The 19,222-nt window shown below is 44.0% G+C and overlaps 1 protein-coding gene across 1 annotated transcript in view; it reads right to left on the bottom strand.

Annotated features, from left to right (window-relative positions):
• LOC311244592 (uridine-cytidine kinase-like 1) overlaps nt 1-19,196 on the bottom strand; it is a 50,150-nt gene extending 30,954 nt beyond the window's left edge. Inside the window, exons 1-3 of the mRNA XM_084334184.1 lie at nt 19,135-19,196; nt 10,326-10,519; nt 7,333-7,439 (exon numbers count right to left, since the gene is read on the bottom strand). Of these exons, the coding sequence (XP_084190310.1) occupies nt 7,333-7,439; nt 10,326-10,519; nt 19,135-19,178 (345 nt within the window). The 5' untranslated portion in view covers nt 19,179-19,196. The remainder of the gene's footprint in view (nt 1-7,332; nt 7,440-10,325; nt 10,520-19,134) is intronic.
• Nucleotides 19,197-19,222: the final 26 nt, after the last annotated feature.

Raw genomic sequence — 19,222 nt, 5'->3', positions numbered from 1 at the left:
TAATAACAACACCAGCTCACAAGCCTCGGCAATGGGGGGGGGGGGGGGTCGGCTGCTGATGGAGGCGCAGTGTTCAGGGTAACAGAGCATGAGGTGAGGCGGACCTTTAAAAAAGTGAATATCAGGAAGGCAGCAGGTCCAGACGGCATCCCCGGCCGCGTCCTAAAAGTCTGTGCCGACCAACTGGCCCCAGTATTCACTGACATATTTAACCTGTCCTTAGAACAGGCTGTCATCCCCACCTGCCTGAAGAAGTCCACTATTATCCCTGTACCCAAAAAATCCAAGCCTGCTTGCCTCAACGACTACCGCCCTGTAGCTCTCACCTCCATAGCCATGAAGTGCTTTGAGAAGCTAGTAAAGGGCTACATCTGCTCCTCCCTCCCCATCAACATGGACCCCCTGCAATTTGCATACCGCCCCAACAGGTCCACGGAGGATGCCATATCCCATGTGCTGCACACAGCAGCATCACACCTGGACAAGAGGCAGGGGAACTATGTGAGAATGCTATTCATCGACTACAGCTCGGCATTCAATACCATAGTCCCCTCCATACTCATAGCCAAGCTCAGGGACCTGGGCTTGGGCTATGACCTCTGCCAGTGGGTCTTGGACTTCCTGACTGGCAGACCCCAGGTGGTGAGAGCAGGCAACTGCACCTCCTCATCCATCACCCTCAACATAGGGGCCCCCCAGGGCTGTGTTCTGAGTCCCCTCCTCTACTCCCTGTACACACACGACTGTGTGGCTCAGCGGAGTAGCAATACAATCGTCAAATTTGCTGACGACACAGTGGTGGTGGGCCTGATCTCTGCCAACGACGAGAGGGCCTACCTGGAAGAGGTCAAGGTCCTGGCGGGATGGTGCCAGGAAAACAGCCTCTCCCTGAACGTCAGCAAAACAAAGGAGATGATTGTGGACTTCAGGAGGTCGGGGGTCAAGGACTACAGCCCCCTCAGCATCGACGGGGCACCGGTTGAGAGAGTCAACAGCTTTAAGTACCTCGGAGCCTACATATCCGAGGACTTGACATGGACCACACACATTAACAGTGTTGTGAAGAAGGCACGACAACGCCTCTACTTCCTCAGGCGCCAGCCAGAAGATCCTTAAGAACTTCTACTCATGTACAATAGAGAGCATCTTGACCGGCAACATCACCTCCTGGTTTGGGAATAGCACTGCACAAGACCAAAGCAGACTACAAAGAGTGACACGTTCAGCCGAACGCACAATTGGAGGGGGGCTCCCCACCCTCCAGAACATTTACTACAAGCGTTGCAAGGGCAAGGCTAAGAGAATCATTAAAGACTCCAGTCACCCGAACAACTGCCTCTTTGAACTGCTGCGGTCAGGCAAGCGATACAGGAGTCTCAAGGCGAGCACAGAAAGACTCAGAAGAAGCTTCTATCCCCAGGCCATCAGGCTGCTAAACGAACAATGAATGAACACTACACAACAACAACCACCAAACGCACATAGCACACACATCCACACGCACACACTCACTTTAAACAAACACACTGTAGCACCCACTCCACACACTTATAGCACACACCCACTTTAAACAAACACACTGTAGCACCCACTCCCCACACTTTATATTTATGGATGAAGGATTGCACTACAACTCGTACACCTTACTGTAAATTGTACCTAAAATTGTACCTCATCCCATTTCTGCTTTGCACTAGATAGTACTGTACATTAGTACACTGCATAGTATTGTGTATTGTATATTATATGGTAACTCAGAACATTGTACATATGTCTATACCGAACACTGTGACCTCATTTTCTTCTTCTAAATTCATGCTATATTATGTTATTATGTTATTTGATACTATCTTGTCTAGCACAGTCTCTGGAGCGTAACAGTAAGAAGCATTTTGTATGAAAGTATTCTGTACTTCTGTATGACAACTATTAAAGAACTTGACCTTGGTCAAGGGACCGACTCCAGCTGTGATGCCAGTACCTTGGTCAAGGGACCGACTCCAGCTGTGATGCTAGTACCTTGGTCAAGGGACCGACTCCAGCTGTGATGCCAGTACCTTGGTCAAGGGACCGACTCCAGCTGTGATGCCAGTACCTTGGTCAAGGGACCGACTCCAGCTGTGAACTTGTGATGCCAGTACCTTGGTCAAGGGACCGACTCCAGCTGTGATGCCAGTACCTTGGTCAGGAGTAACAGCAGGAAACCTAGCATGCATGTCTTATGGTGTGGGAGGAAACTGGCGTCCCCGGAGGACACCCACACAAACGCCACACAGAAAGGCCCACTCCTGGGGTTTGAACCCAGGACCTTCTTATAGAGGTTATAAAGGTTATAAAGTTATAAAACCTTTAAGTTATAAAGGTTATAAAGGTTATTCTGAGGTCATGAAGATAATTCAATTACGCTCAAAAGATTAACTAAATGTTACTTTTGTCACTGCTATAGTAAACCACGGGGGAGTGAAGTATGAGAAAAGTGTGTAATTATTATTATGATCGTGTGGCGGTGGACAAAAAGTGAAAGAAGTGAGCATGTAACCAAAAGGTCATCGGTTTGAATCCTGGACTGGCAGGTAAGTCTGGGTGAGAGAAGTGACTGATTGATGCTCTTGAGCAAGGCTCAAAATGTTCCAGTGGAAAATGGTGGTACCAGGTGTTGTTGTTGTTTGTTTGTTTATTTTTTACCCAGGGACAGTGCACATTAATGAACATCTTCAGTTTTCCAGATTTGAGCTAATGAGCTAGTTTCCATCTGTAGTCCCTGCCTACCATGCATGTCTTTATGGTGTGGGAGGAAACTGGAGTACCCAGAGGAGACCCACACGAACACAGGGAGAACATGCAGACTCCACACAGAGAGGCCCCCTGCTGGGGTGTGAACGTGTGGAATGATGCAGCAGGTGTATACAGTGATACAGTTACTGATATTAACAAACAAACAAACAAACTGTATATACGTTGAACTCTGTTGTCTATACTCATAATAATCACAACTACCTACCTCATACTATAGTCTACCCATATAACTCTGTATGATAGCATGTACAATTGTGCTGTATATACTGTATATATACACCAGTGTTTCCCTTATATGCATTTAGCAGCAGCGTACCGCTGCTATGAACTAGAGTCTAGACTACCTATTTTTTAATTTTTTTTTATTTATCATTCCATTTGGGCTGTGGGGGGTGCTTAATGTCTGAAGGAGTCGACTGAAGTCCTCTGCAAAAGCATGCAATTGGTCCACCAGATGGATACATCTTGATATTGTCTAGTGTGTGTTCATTAGACGGGTGAAATCCTCTTTCAGTGCTTCTGTGCCCGTTTTCTTAGGCAGTTAGCCTCACTGGTATGCACGCCATTAGCGTTAGCCATGCTTCTAGGCCTCTTTGCTTTTGGAAAGAGTGAAAAAAATATATAATAATAATAATAATAATAATAATAATAATAATAATAATAATAATAATAATAATAATAATAATAATAATAATAATAATAATAATAATAATAATAATAATAATAATAATAATAATAATAATAATAATAATATATATATATATATATTTTTTTTGTGCATTCAACTAAGAGGTTGGCAGTCGACTACGGCTCCTTTCGATTGATTAGTCGACGATGATTACATCATCAACATTAGGCCCATTCACAACAGAACATTCTTTGTTATTAACATCAAGATCATCAGTTAATTTGTGTGGAAGAGACTTATTGTGTAAATTGAATTGTAAAATACACTGTACCCCAGATGGCTTTTTTTTTTGCAGTACCAGAAGAAGACCATTTTGAAATGCAACAAATGTCACAACGATTGATAGATGACACAGAATACAGATGGGAATTAATCAATGCGATTGATTTTGTGATTACAGCATTGAATGCAATCTCTGATGCAAAAACAGATGTTAAGGTGAGACGTCTGAAAATGCTGGAAATGTTGTTCTCTCACCCATGGAATGTACAATTTTCAATTTGTACTCTGCTGGTACTTCAATCTCCTACCTCGACGCTGTGATGTGGAAACTGACCAAGAACCTCATTTTCAGACGTCTCACCTTAACATCTGTTTCTGCATCAGAGATTGCATTCAATGCTGTAATCACAAAAGACTCAATCGCATTGGTTAATTCCCATCTGTATTCTGTATCATCTATCAATCGTTGTGACATTTGTGACATTTCAAAATTGTGGGAGAATGTCCCCGGATCAATCAATGTAGAGACAGTCAGGTAGGCTTGATAAAACATGGGTTTAATACACCAAAATAGGTTCAGGTTAATCAAAGAGTTACAGCTGGATGACTCAGAGTGGACACTGGCCGGGTGTATCCAAAGTGAGCTCTAGATCGACGATATTGGTTACATTATATACAGGAGAAGCGAGAGGTGTGTCCATTGTTTTGGGGTAGTTGGACTGGAAAGGTGAGTGGTGCGGTGCGGTTGGTCTGCTCTGTGGGGGGTTTCGGGTCCATGAAGGGGGGGTGACGTGTTTTGGGGTGGTTGGACTGGAAAGGTGAGTGGTGTGGGGTCTTTGAACACAATGGTGTCTTTAGTCTTCTTGTTGGTGATAGGAGATGATGAGTCTGTTGCTCTCACAGTCAGCCCTAGTAATTTGTAATGTTATTTGACTTGCCACAAATCTCACCCCACTTATTGTCTAGTGATTGATTCCGTATTTACAGGTGAAGACTGACTTGAGGAACAGGCTGCAGGGAGACCATCTGGCTGCTTGTATGTGTCTCAGCATCAATGGACCCCCTACCAGTGAATTCCCCACCAAAGAGCCCTGGAGCTTTTCTTTCAAAAGCCTAGGAAAATTAAATGCTCAGTCTAAGGCCTATGCCACTGAGACTTCTTAGGTGTAACGTGCTGTTGTAGTGTTATGATTTGTGTATGTTAGACAGTTAGTATGTTCCATGTATCTATGTCTATGTTTTCTATTTATATTATCTATTAAATCACCTATATCTATGTTCAATACAAATAGTGTAGATTTTCTTAAGTGTTGAGGCATGTCATTAATCTTGACATTTACCCTGATTATAACTACACTGCAAAAATGTAATCTTATCAAGTGAAAATATCTTGTATTTGGTACAATAAGTCCAATATTGAGTAGAATTATCTTGAATTATCTTATCCCACTGGCAGATAATTTAGCTTTTCTTTCCTGATTTTAGTCAATTTAATCTTGTTTAAAAAAAAACTGTACACTGTACATTGGAATATTGACAAAGCCATACTTGGTCATTTACTGTACATTGGAGGGGGTTGGGTTAGGACATTTGCAGGGGCCAGTTTCGAATTGCAGTCTCCCATAGGTGTTCTTTGAGAGTGGTTTTGAAAGTGGGTAGTGATTCACATTCCTTTACAGCTTTGGGTAGGGCGTTCCACATTGATGTGGCATAATTGCAAAACGTGTTTAGTCCCTTGTTTGAGCCGAATCTGGGTTTAACATGATTTGTGGAGCTCCCTCTGGTGTTGTGATCATGGTATTCACTGACCTTTGGGAAGTATTTTGACATGTACATGGGTACCTTAGTCGTATAGTGTATCTTGTAGACCAGGCCCATTGCAAGTTGCTGTACTCTGTCGTCTACTCTAAGCCATCCTAGGTTGTCCAAGTGGGCAGGGGTGAGGTGGGTTCTAGGCAAAGTGTGTTTAGTCTTTTATACCGAATCTGTATTAGACAGAAACATTTCACATGCATTTATACCGTGGTAGGTGTAAAAATGGTTGACAGCTCAGGCTTATCTACGATTCAACGACGGGCCCGCTCTGGAGAGAGAATATGGGTCACAGGGTTGCTATGGTGACGAGAGATTGGTAACGGGGGTTAGATGGCTGCCTCAAGGTCAGCATTCCTTAGGACAGGGGTCGGCAACCTGCGGCTCCGGAGCCGCATGCGGCTCTTTAGCCACTCAACTGTGGCTCCATGTTGCAAAAAATAAAATAAAAAAGTATTTTTTTTCAAAGTCGACTACTTTTTATTTGATACATTTTCCACAAATAAGGGAAGGACTCAAATATACCTGCATAGTTCTGGGTTTTATTTCAAAGTAGGTCTACAGCTGCCAGTGTTTTTTCTCCTGTTCTGTGTTTTATTTCAAAGTAGGTCTACGCATGCCAGTCTTTTTTCTCCTCTTCATAAGAGTTTGAGGTTTTCCTTTGTTATAACAGGTAAAAACAGCACTAAAATGTATTTTTTTTTTTATTATTGTTGTTTTATGAATTCATAAATGCAACAAACTGTGTGCTATAAGTATAAAGTATAAAAAATCGCAAATTACTTTGGGTATGCAATCGGCAGGTGTTTTATGCAAAATGTGGGGTATGCTTGGGGATAACTATATATATAAAACGTTATACACTGTGTTATCTTCATTTTAATGGTAAATAGGTTTTGTGGCTCCAGATGAATTTTATTTTGTGGGAGGGGGGGAAATGGCTCTTTTGATAGTAAAGGTTGCTGACCTCTGCCTTAGGAGAACAACACGTTCAGGAGACAGAGAGCAGTGCCCCCACAAGCAGGGGGGGGGGGGGGGGGGGCGAGGTACAGACACTACCATATTGTCTTTATACCTGTACTACACTCAGTAGTACTAATTTATATATTTTATACCCAGTTTAATGACCTGTACATTGTATATTACTAATGCACTTTACTGTTGCATTTGCACTCTGGTCAGATGCCAAACTTATTTCTGTTGTACTGTACTTGTGCTGTGTAATGACAATACATTTTTTTTTTTTTTTTTTATCTTTTTCCCCCTCCTTTTTCCTCCAATTTTCTCCCATCCCAATGTTAGTCGTTATGCCAATTCCCAATCCCCTTCCTGGTCGCTGCGCACTTAGCCTCCACTCTCCCAGACCGACTGTGGGGGGTATCACGTGCTTCCTCCGACACACGTCTAGCCAATCAACCGCTTCTTTTCACCTGGCAGCGCGGACTCTCACTGAGAGGGTGTAACGTGTGGAAGGATCACACTACCCCCCTTAGATCCTATCCGCGCTGAGCAGGCGCCCCGACCGAACTGTAGGAGTCGCTGTTTACAACGACCCGACCCACCCCGCCAGCTTTCCCACCCCTAACACTACCAATTGTATTAGTGTGAACGGCCAGCCAAGCTGGTGACAACGCCGGAGCTGTGAGCTGGATTCGAACAGGCAAATCCAGCGTCTCCGGTGTTGGTGACGAACGCAATCTCCGCTACGCCACCTGACCGCCCTAATGACAATACATTTTAATCTAATCTAATTTTATTTTACTTAAATCGAAAACTTCCAAACTACTATCTAACGTGCAAATGCAATATCTGACCTTGTAGAAGGAGTCCATGGACAGCAGCACCACCCAGGGCACATCCAGGGCTTCTATGATACTATTGGCCACCGTGGTCTTCCCAGAGGCACTGCCACCACACAGCCCTGCACACAATCACAAGACACGGAGAATGAACTGGGTGCAGACACTCGGCAACTCACAGGTTTCACAGTGTGACATAAGTTAGGTATACTCAGTGTTTATCAAGTGAATCATCTTCAGACTGGTTTATTTGTGCATAGTTCTTTAAACAGAGCCCTTCCCCCTTTTTTTCATGACATGTTTGCCCACAATCACCAAATTCATAATTACCCCACACGTAGTTCCTGTTTGCTTAGACCACCCTTTTCCCGCACTTCCCAATCTCAGTTTTGTTTGCTCTACCGAGGGTCAAAGTTGTGGAACTCTTTGCCTCCACATATTTTGGAATGTTCTTTTCTGAAATTCAAAAGAGCACTGAAATCTTATCTCCTAGATCACCAATATTTCCCATATGGACTTCCTTTACAAACTGTGGTCTGATGGCTTGATGTATTTTGTTATTGTATTTTCGTTTTATTATATATTCTTCCTGTCATTAATTGTTTTCTCTATACCAGAAATCGTATGGCATGGGGTGCCTGCTTCGGTGTCTATGTAGGCCTGCTTGTGTGTGTTTGTTTGTTTGGGGGGGGGGGGGGGGGGGATTTTATATTTTATCTTGATATAATGTAATTTTGCTTCCTGGTGAATGCCACATGCAAGCCCCTTGAGGGTTTTTAGGCAATTCTCCTACACATCCCTTGTGGATTATATTGTATTATATATGTAATTGTTTTTATATGTGTAAATAAACAAACAAACAAACAAACATGTCGGGGGCGACAGTGGCTCAGGATGTAGAGCAGTCATTATGGTCATCTGGAGGTTCGAAGTGACCTTGAGCAAGACACTTACAGTAACCCCCTGATGAGCAGGTTGGCACCTTGCATGGTCGCCTCTGCCGTCGGTGTGTGTGAATGTGTGAGTGAAGTTTCAAGTTTCAAGTTTCTTTAATAGTTGTCATACAGAAGTACAGAATACTTTCATACAAAATGCTTCTTACTGTTACGCTCCAGAGACTGTGCTAGACAAGATAGTATCAAATAACATAGTATAGCATGTAATTTAGAAGAAGAAAATGAGGTCACAGTGTTCGGTATAGACATATGTACAATGTTCTGAGTTACCATATAATATACAATACTATGCAGTGTACTAATGTACAGTACTATATAGTGCAAAGCAGAAATGGGATGAGGTACAATTTAGGTACAATTTACAGTAAGGTGTACGAGTTGTAGTGCAATCCTTCATCAATAAATATAAAGTGTGGGGGTGAATATGTGAGGAACCAATTGTAAAGCGCTTTGGATAAAAAGCTGTTATATAAAATGCACCATTTACCATTTGACCATGATGTGGTACGGTCTGTGACACCCACAGGACAAACTCACAGTGGACAGAAAAGGCACGGCGATGACAAAACGGCAGACGGATTAGTACATCTCACCCTCTTGCTGGTTCCTGGCTGTATAAATACTGCTGCGCTTTGCAATGCTTCATATCACAGCCGGGAAAGTAGAACATTGACTGAGACAAAGTCATTGCCGCTTTGAGGAGTTGGACCGCTTCAGCAACTTCAGGGTTAAGTGTGTGACAAATAAGCGGCCCAGAAATGCATGTTTAGGTCGTATAAAATGCTTCTGTATCACCGCCCCGGGAGATCAGACATTATTTTCAGTTTCAAGTTAATCATATACGACAATACAGAAGGTTAACCCTTTCATTGCCACATGACAAATGGTTAACCCTTTCACAACCACACTACAGAAGGTTAACCCTTTCACTACCTCACTACAGACGGTTAACCGTATATATACAGCCGGGAACCGGCGGAAAAGCCAATTCTTGACTTGAAAGTGACATGGTGCATATACATGTCACTGACATGGTGCATAGACATATACAGTAAGAATAATGTATAGATAGACAGTAGAAAATACAACAAACAACATTTCAGTGCATCAGATGTGTGTAATGAAAAACAGGGGATCATAAGCACTCCCGAGATTCAAAAGCACTCCTCGATTCTAATGGCTATTTATTCGTGAAAGAAAATGTTACCCTTTCACTACCAAACTACAGAAGGTTAACCCTTTCACTACACTACAGACGGTTAACTGTCTGTAGTGTGGTAGTGGGGTTGTGAAAGTGTTAACCCTTTGTCGTGTGGCAGTGAAAGGGTTAACCTTCTGTATTGTCGCAGTGAAAGGGTTAACCCTTTGGTAGTGTGGTAGTGAACGGGTTAAAACCGTGACCCAAAGCCTTTTGCCCATGCGATCTTCATCGCTACGTTTATGAATGAACAGCTGAGTAGCAGGAAAGCCTCCTGCGCGGTCTCCATTACTACGTGTATTCCAAAGTGTGTCTAATGTTGTAAATGGTGCATTTATATAGCGGCTTTTATTCAAAGCGCTTTACAATTTGTTCCTCACATTTTACCCATTCACTCACACACCGATGGTGGAGGCAACCATGCAAGGTGTCAACCTGCTCATCTGGAGTAGTTTTAGGGGAGTGTCTTGCTCAAGGACACTTTGACACGCTGCCCGGGTGGAGCGGGAATCGAACTGGGAACCTCCGGATTACCAAACAACTGCTCCACCTCCCGAGCCACCGACGCCCCCGTGTTGTCATAGGCATATTATGTGTGTGGGAGCAGGAGAGAGTGAATAAGTACAATTAATTAACATACAAGAAAAAAGGATAAAAGGACAAAAGGACATAGTATGCGAGGGAAGCAACAGTTGTGATTGGAGGATCACAAAAAGAGGGCAGGGTTTGAGACTGGCCCATTCTACCCCGCAAAACAACAACACCTATAGACAGTGTAGGGTCGTTAAAATGATCTCTACAGAGAAAACAACAGGCCTTCGTAGGTTTAACACAATCATCTGCGACTCGCGTACCGATGACAAAGGCCTCCTTCGACTGCGCGCCGTGCTCGTCGTACCAGGGCGGTCTGCCGGCGGTGTACACGGTGCGCGTGCCGGTGCGGAGCAGGGCGGGTTCCGTCTGACTCAGGGACGTGGAGCTCTTCCTGCGAGGGGCGCCGGCGACGGGGGGGGGCAGGAGCCGGTCCAACGAGTCCTCCCCGCTCCCACTGGGAACACACAGAGGGGGGGGGGGGGGGGGGGGGGGGGGGCAGGGGCAAGTTACAGCATGACGCGCGAGGATGTACGCAGTCAGGTAGTGTGGTGCCCAAGCAGTATGTTGTCGGGTCTCAGGTTTCAGCCGATGGTGTTAATCGACGCCTCCACATCAGTAGCGGTTTCGCTTGAACCCTTTCACTGCCACACACACTACAAAAGGGTGTGAGAGAAATATGAGAGGTCCATGGTTATTTTCCTCTTCAGTTCTAGTGTGAAGACATAACATAAGCCCTAGAGCCGTCTTTGTTATTCATTCTCTCACTAGGGCAGTGTTTCTCAAAGTGGGGGGCGCGGCCCCCAGGGGGGGGGGGCGCAGAGGCATGACAGGGGGGGCCTTGAGATCATTTTATATTTTTTTTTATTACAGAAAATTATCACTAAAGTGCTATCTGTTGCAGCTGCACTGTTCTCCATGAAAATACCATATTTGGATAAGTTTGACCATTTCTCAAAATCTGAAAATCATTATTTAATAAAACACAGAAATGGATCACCAAGTTACTCTCGATAAAAATAAACTTTACAGACAACATTGAGACAAAGCTTCCTGACACATCTCCATCCAAACTCTTGGAAGAACTCATTGAAATCTCATCTGATACCACCTGGAGAACTAGTTTCAGAGTGTGGTGCTGAGTACCAAGTATCTCATGATGCAGCAGTTAAGGTGTTGATACCATTCAGCACCACATATCTGTGTGAAGTTGGCTTTTCATCCATGACAGCTCTGAAAACAAAATATAGGGCCAAGTTGAGCCTTGAGGATGACATGCGTGTTGCCTTGTCAAAGACTGACAGCAATAAAGACTGTTTGCTTATTTCCTATGTTCGCTTTGTAAATTCCCAGTCACTGAGTGAAGATCTGCTGTTTTGCAAATATGTCAAAAACAGAGCGACAGCTGATGAGCTCTTCAAAATTATTGACAGTTACCTGACAGAACATGGACTGAAATAGGAGAACTGTGTGGGCTTTTGCTCTGACGGTGCGCAGGCCATGGCAGGGAAAAGGAGGGGGCTACAGGTGCTCATCAAGGGGGTCTCGCCAAACGCGCAATGGACGCACTGTAAATTCACAGAGAGGTGCCAGCGTCAAGACAGCTTAGCCCTGAGCTGAATGAGGTTTTGACAGAAGTTATAAACGTGGTAAATTTCATCAAAACCCGACCCCTGAAAGCGCGCCTGTTCTCTGCGCTGTGTGAGGAGATGGGAGCTGACCATTCTGCAGTGCTGTTTCACAGCGAGGCAAGGTGGCTCTCGCGAGGGAAGGTGTTGTCAATTTGAAAGGTCACGATATTGGTGTTATTTCAATAAATTTAAACATGGCCCATTTCATGACTATTTTGTTGGGGCGAGGGGGGGGGGGGGGCCAAGATATTTTGGTCCGCCAAAGGGGGGCCTGACAGAAAAAGTTTGAGAAGCACTGCACTAGGGCATATTTTTTTTACCTTTTCTGTCATATCTGGCATCTCATGTACGTCATTTCGATTATGTATTTAATCTAAGTTCTGATCAGAGCTCTTTCTCACTTTCTGGTCGGACGTTTAGTATGTCTGATTGTAAACTGAGAAATAAACTATGTTCTATATTTTAATATATACAATTGACTCAGTCTGAATTCCTACAGCTTACTGTCATGGCTCATTTGAATATTCCACAACAAGGGGTTAACCCTTTCACCGCCACACGACAAATGGTTAACCCTTTCACGGCCACACACTACAGACGGTTAACCCTTTCACTACCACACTGCAGACGGTTAACCTTCTGTAGTGTGGTAGTGAACGGGTTAAAAGGCCAATAATCCGGTAATGTTTATTTTGACGGTATCACTTCACAACCCAGTCTCATCAGAAAACGTAAATAAAGTACTAATCTCGACTACATTAAAAAGGGTAATGTTTTTTTGGGGGGTACTTTTGCCCCAATACGAAACGTAAATATATTACGTATACAATACGACGTAAATATATTACGTATGGCTATAACATGACGTACAATGTACCTTTTTCCTGTGGTTGATAAATACTTTACATTATGAATTGAAAATGGGGGACCCTGATGTAAACGAGACGAAAATCTTTCTCTGGTCTGCATCCCCCTTAACAATTGTGTGTATTGAGCCGTACTGTATTGTACCCATTCTACAATCTGTTAATAACGTTTTCAATCAATCAATCAAAACTTTATTTACGTATTTTAAGCGAGATCTGGCTGCACTTCAGGGTTATAGTCACGTACATTCTGAAAAGGTTTGATTTGATACTCTATTTGGCACTTCCTATCTGATCATAAATCAATCAATGTTTTATTCCCATGCTTACAAACAATACCAGTGTAAACAAACCCTTTACAGCCACGGATACGGTAAATACAGTACTAAGAGATATACACTCAGTAGCTACTTTATTGGGTGTACAGGTGTACCAAGTGGCCATTGAGTGTATATTTTTTTTTACAATAAAACACAAGATACATGTGCTCACCTACATCTATGCTACTCATAGTGGTCAAATAAAAAGGTCATTGTGTGTGTGTGTGTGTGTACGTGTGTGTACGTGTGTGTGTGTGTGTGTGTGTTTGTGTGTGTGTGTGTGTGAACGAATAACAGGCTGAAAAAACAATTAGCCTATTCAATTGTTTTAGAAGCCTATAGCCAATAGGGGTGTAACGGTACACAAAAACCACGATTCGGTACGTACCTCGGTTTTGAAGTCACGGTTCGGTACGGGTTTTCGGTACAGTGGGGGAAAGTTTGGCTTTCCATGTTCCACTCAGGGGTGATGTAGTGTGCAGTAACTAATTGTACTTGTAGGGCTGTCAAACAAATATTCTATATTGAAATTAATAATCGACTTGTAAAGAAAAAAAATTATAATAATTATATTAGATTGTGAAAAAAACAGCCCCCAGTGGGCAGTCGTTATTGGTTAAACATACCGTTGTATTCGTTCTATCAAGGGCATGCGGACGTCGGTGTCTAGTGTGCATGGGCATTGGGCGTGAACGGCTCCGTATCCGAGCCGCTTTGTTTACATGCCACCGTTCCAAGGGACTTTTGACAACGAAAACCCCCTTTGAGCGTTGCCGCTAGAAAAACCAAAATGCCAGCTAAAACAGCGTTGCCTTTTAACTTGGACATGCAAACGAAATAATTCGAAAATACAACGTTGCTGTTTTCCTTTAGTGTAACCAAGGCCTTAGTCCTTGTATTAAGCGCTCAGTGGGGGATGGAAACAGATAAGCCTTGCTTCTTCTATCTCCTTTTCAAACATACAGTTTCTGGCTGTGTCACGATCGGGGCTCGAGCCTGCCAGATGAGGATCAATCAGCGCGGCTGCAAGGGATTACCTCATCAAGCGGGTCCTATATCAACTGGCAGATCCTGTCATCCGGTGTCGCAGTGTTAAACTGCCTTCCCAGGTACGACGTCTCGACCTGAAGCCCTGCTAACCCGCTCTTGTTATTATTCCCCGTTCTAACCTCCCTCTCTTGTGCCCAAGGACCCACGTTCCAGTGTGCCCGTCTGGACCCCTGGTGCTGGACTACGGAGTTCCTGCTCTCACCCCTGACACAGCCGGTGTCTACGTTCTCCCGCACTACACAAGGAGTGCATCTGCTTCAAGACCATCCTCCCGCACTGCACAAGGAGTGCACCTGTGCTACCCCCCAAGAACATTCATCCCTGTCTGTTGTACATTCCTGCATGTGATTCTTGTCTGCTTGGGGGAAACAATTAAAACACCCTAAACCGCTCCATTATCTCTCCTCCTGTGTTCCCTATTGGGCTCCGCAAGAACCCCTATCCTCACTTTGGGGGGGGGGGGGGGGGGTTCCTCTTTCATTTATTTTTTAAAATGTTATTTTGCCAGACAATGGAAAATGTAGCCAAACTAACACTGTAGTTTGAAATAGAATGATTGAATCTTGAATCAGTCAACCAGAGAATGAAAACACATCTCCTTTCATATGTTCTTATTTTTGGCAGTGGGGCTGTATAACTACATTTGGAACACCGATTGGGCCTTTATAACAGCCCTCCACACATACTGCCATGGAACCGCGTGGCTTGAGTTTGACCGAAATGTTTGCAGGCATGATTGTGCAAAAGAGCAAGAGTGTAGAAAGAGTGTATTGAGAAACAAAGACAGGAATGTGTTTACTTTGACCCGTTGCTTTCATTCTAATTAGATGGCAGAAATCCAAGCAGACAGTAAACACCACGTGAGAGACACAGAGGCTACGTTCAGACTGCGGAACAAAGTGGCAACAAATCGGATTTCTTTGCTCATAATGTGACTCTCATAAAAAAAAGAATCACAGCATAAATCACACGGAATCTGATCTTTTCCATTCTGATTTGAGCCGCTTTCCTATGGGGTTATATTTTTTTCCCACGACTTTCATGCGACTTTTACGTCACTCTAGATTGAATAAAATAATTTTTACGTCCATCTTCTTTATTGTTCATTTTCGCGTGCCAGTCAGTTCAGGAGTGTGAGCAGTTTACACTGAAATATGATATTGGACAAAACATTTTTTAAATAACGTGAAAGGCCAAACAAAAAAAATCTGATCTGAGCAATACATCCGATTTGAACGCCAAGGCTTGCAGTGTGAAGGTAGCCAGAGGTATTTTAAGTCTTGGTCAAGGTTTAGTGGTCAATGTCACCACTGTTTTCCAAAAGCATCTTAGCAGCACTAAGATCTTCGTCCCTGGGGTGTAATGACGCACAGCGATCGAGCGAGCTCATGGACGGGACTGCATTTATATAGCAGCTTTTATCCAAAGCGCTTTACAACTTGTGCCTCACCCATTCACTCACCGACGGCAGAGGCAACCATGCAAGGTGCCAACCTGCTCATCGGGAGCATTTAGGGGTTTAAGTGTCTCGCTCAAGGACACTTCAACACGCTGCCCGGGAGAAGTCGGAATATAACTGAGAACCTTCCGATTACCAGACGACTGATCTACCTCCTGAACCACTGTCTCCCCCGCTCATAGTGTGAACTTAAGATGTTGTGGGTTTGAGTCCAACTTTTCTCTCGCTCTCTCTCGCTCTCTCTCTCTGCTCAAATGGTTCCAGACAAAAACATGCTATCTGTACACTAGACTAGAATTTAGGCCCAGTAAGCTGCAATTGTAATGAATGAATCATGAAACATGTGACATTTTCTATAACATTCTCCCCTCTTGATCATAACAATGAAGAATGTAATCATACTACAAAAGTAACAACAATAGCCTATTCACACAAACCACTATAAACTATATAAAAAGAAATATATAAATGGAAGAAATCAAACCCGGATATGTGATGGAGCGAAGATGGCCTTGACACTAATATAAGATTACTCTTTGGGAACCCGTCAGGGTCATAATTTCACACCCATGTTCGCTACAAAAGACGATTGAAGCTTATGAATTAGCTTAGCGGTTACACCAGTCTCTTTGAGGGCACATTTAGGGACAGAGCTCTGCAGCCCCCCCCCCCCCCCAACAGTAATTAGAAATAAAATCTCTAATCCGTCAAGGTGTTTCTTGTGTGACGTCGACCTTGGGCGCGCAGCCTCCAAATCTGGCATAAATGAGAGATTTGGTGCCTAATGAAGGTTTCTGCATATTCAACGGAGCTTAGAACATTTTGCTGCTAGCGTCAACAAACCACTGACACGCCTCTGACTGAAGTCAAGCTAAACCCATGCAGGCTGACACACAGCGCTGCTTTGTGGATCCCTGCCAAACTCCACCTGAAGAAAACAAACCTGGATCCTACACCTCCTCACACCTCACAACAATGAAGCCATGAAGGCTATTATAGTGCTGGCTGCACACTGTATTTATGCTGTTTGCATGGCTGCAATTTGTCCCACAACAGACCCTTTTAGTTTACTGGCAGTGTTTTTGTGAAGGAAACGTGGACTTGTCAATTATGTCGTAGACGGATCTTCATGATCAATATAGGTTTAATAGTGACACACGTACATTTATTCTTATTCGTGACTTTTGGTTTTGTCTACCTAAATGTTTACTGTGAGTGATTTGTAGTGCCAAATTTCCCTCTGGATGAATAAAGTATTCTATTCTATTCATACACAAACAAGGTACATGTAGATTAGTGAGCTTGGCTGAGAGGAGTGTTTCCTGAGAAGGGGATCCAGCTCTCTTGTGGATGGAGAAGGGTGGGAGTTTGGGGACATTGTCTCTCTAGGTGTGAGATTAAAGATATTGTTAGGACAGACAAAGGGATTCCTCCACAATTTCAATACTATACAACAGACCAATAATTCTCAGTGTTTGTTTTAACATGCTGGGACTAGCAGTAGGGTGCGGGGTTTAACACAATGAGTGCTAAATAGACTATTTGAAAATCAATTAGTGTACATCAACAACTCACATCATCGGTATTGTCCTGACGTGGCAAACCCCCACCCAGCTGGTACGCCAATCAGGTTAAAGTAAAGGTAAATAATTTCCTTAACACTGCGATTATCTGACCCACGTTTGCTAGGCAAACAGCTACACACAGAGGGAAAACAAACTACAGTGGTTGTTGACCTGAGCACTTACCTGCGGTCAGGCCTCAAAGACCAACAGCCTGAGATTCTGGCCCCATCGCAGTTATCAAGCATGCCTCAGAGAAAGACCACCGGCCGTGCACCAGCTCAGCTATCACAGAGCTATCACTCCCACAGCAGGTGTGTGTGTGTGTGTCTTAGATGAGGACCTGGTTACAAAGTTAGCCTAATAAAACGTCAACAAGTCTTTACAATCCAACGAAACCTGAAAACTGCATCTTCCTGGACTCTCTGGGCTGTAATCATCACTTTCTCTCCACCTGTCCTTGCTTTCCCTGTTCCCCTATTTCTGGGTACTGAGAGTAAGAGGATCACTGTCAGTGAAGAGCTGTTTGGCTGGTATTAATAGACACAACAAAGGGGATGGACATCTTCTGGTGATCCTATCTTTAGTTGAAGTTCAATGCTCAAATAAACAGTCTAAACAGCACCTACTGGTCCCGGACCATGCACTGGCCACTTTTGACAATACCAAAATAACGTCTGGATTGGAACCCTGACTGGTGGTCGGACCACACCGTAACTGTATTTGTAACAAGTCAAGTCAAGTCAAGTCAAGAGTTTTAATTGTCACGGCATACAGGTATACAATGAAATGCGGGTGGTCTTGCCCGCAACGATGTGCAATACAGTGGTACATATAATAGAATCAAAAGAAGAAACAACATTGTGCAGTAACAGATAGCAGGTAACATGGAGTGACATCTCGGTATCTGTACATAGTTATTTACAGCGCATGTGTGACATGCTAGTTAGCTTTGGTAGTGCAATACACTGTTCCTGTTATTCTAATTTAAAGTGTCCTTTCCTTTGGCCATAAGTGTGCGTGTGTGCGACATGAGTGTGTGCCCGCTCATGTTAAAGTGTTAAGTGGCTGCTCGTGTGTGAGCGTGCACAGTGTGCGTGTCGTGTGTGTGTTCATGTGTGCTTGTGTGTGGACAGTTCAATGTTCTGAGCACTCAATGTACATTGTTCATGGCTCTGATGGCCTGGGGGAAGAAGCTGAGCCTAAGCCGCTCTGTCCTAGTAGCTAGGATTTGCAGGCGTCTGCCTGACCTCAGCAGCTGAAACAGGCTGTTATTGGGGTGGTGAGGGTCTTTCATTATCCTGCAGGCTCTGGATTTGCACCTCTTGTTGTATAGAACCTGCAGGGGGGGTAGTGCAATACCCGTGGTACGCTCGGCTGAGCGCACCACTTTCTGTAGGGCCTTCTTGTCCTGTGCCGTGCTGTTTCCATACCAGGCAGTGATGTTTCCGGTCAGGATGCTCTCTACAGCTCCTGAGTAGAAGGACTGGAGTATCTTCCCCGATACTCTGAACTTCCTTAACTGTCTCAGGTGGTAGAGACGCTGTTTCGCCTTCTTTACTACTGTGCCTATGTGTGTTGACCATGTCAGGTCCTCTGAGATGTGGACCCCCAGGTACTTGAAGCTGCTCACCCTGTCCACGGTAGCCCCGTTTATCATCAGTGGTGTGTGTGTCCCCTGCTGTCCTCTCCTATAATCCACGATCAGTTCCTTGGTGGGTTTTATATGGAATTATGGATGGAGGTAGGATTATATCGTAATTGTAATTATATGACGAGAAAGCCCAGTTTATTCCATCTAACAGGCGCGCACCATTGGAAAAACAACACAGGTGTCTGTCTATATAGGCTTGCATACTGATCCTCCGTGGAGTCTGTGGCACTGCTAACCTAGTTCAAGAGCACTTTGTATTCCAAGGCAGTATGTGAAGCTATATCCGCGACACTTGGCTACAATAAAAGCAGATGTATCCCAACTGATAGGGATTTCGGTTTGTATGTTAGGCAAAACCCATGCGCTCTGGGGAAGGTGAAGGATTCCTGAAGGATCATCAGGGTGCTGTGACGATTAGACGTAATACGTAAAGTAGATTAATCATAGCCTTTACAGTAAGCAAACACGATTAGTATAGCCCGTTTAAGTCAACGAATGGAGTTATAATGGGAAATACTCGTATAATGTACCTGTCTGAGCGGGTTGACATTGTATTCCCACTCGCCGTTTCCATGGGGATCCTGCGACTTCGAAGTCGGTACTGGCTGGTTTGCCATG

The sequence above is a fragment of the Notolepis coatsorum genome (genome assembly GCF_963971535.1).
Source record: "Notolepis coatsorum genome assembly, chromosome: 17".
NCBI classification, from domain to species: Eukaryota; Metazoa; Chordata; class Actinopteri; order Aulopiformes; family Paralepididae; genus Notolepis; species Notolepis coatsorum.
Note: the sequence above shows the minus strand (reverse complement) of the source record. Positions and strands in the feature narration are given on the sequence as shown.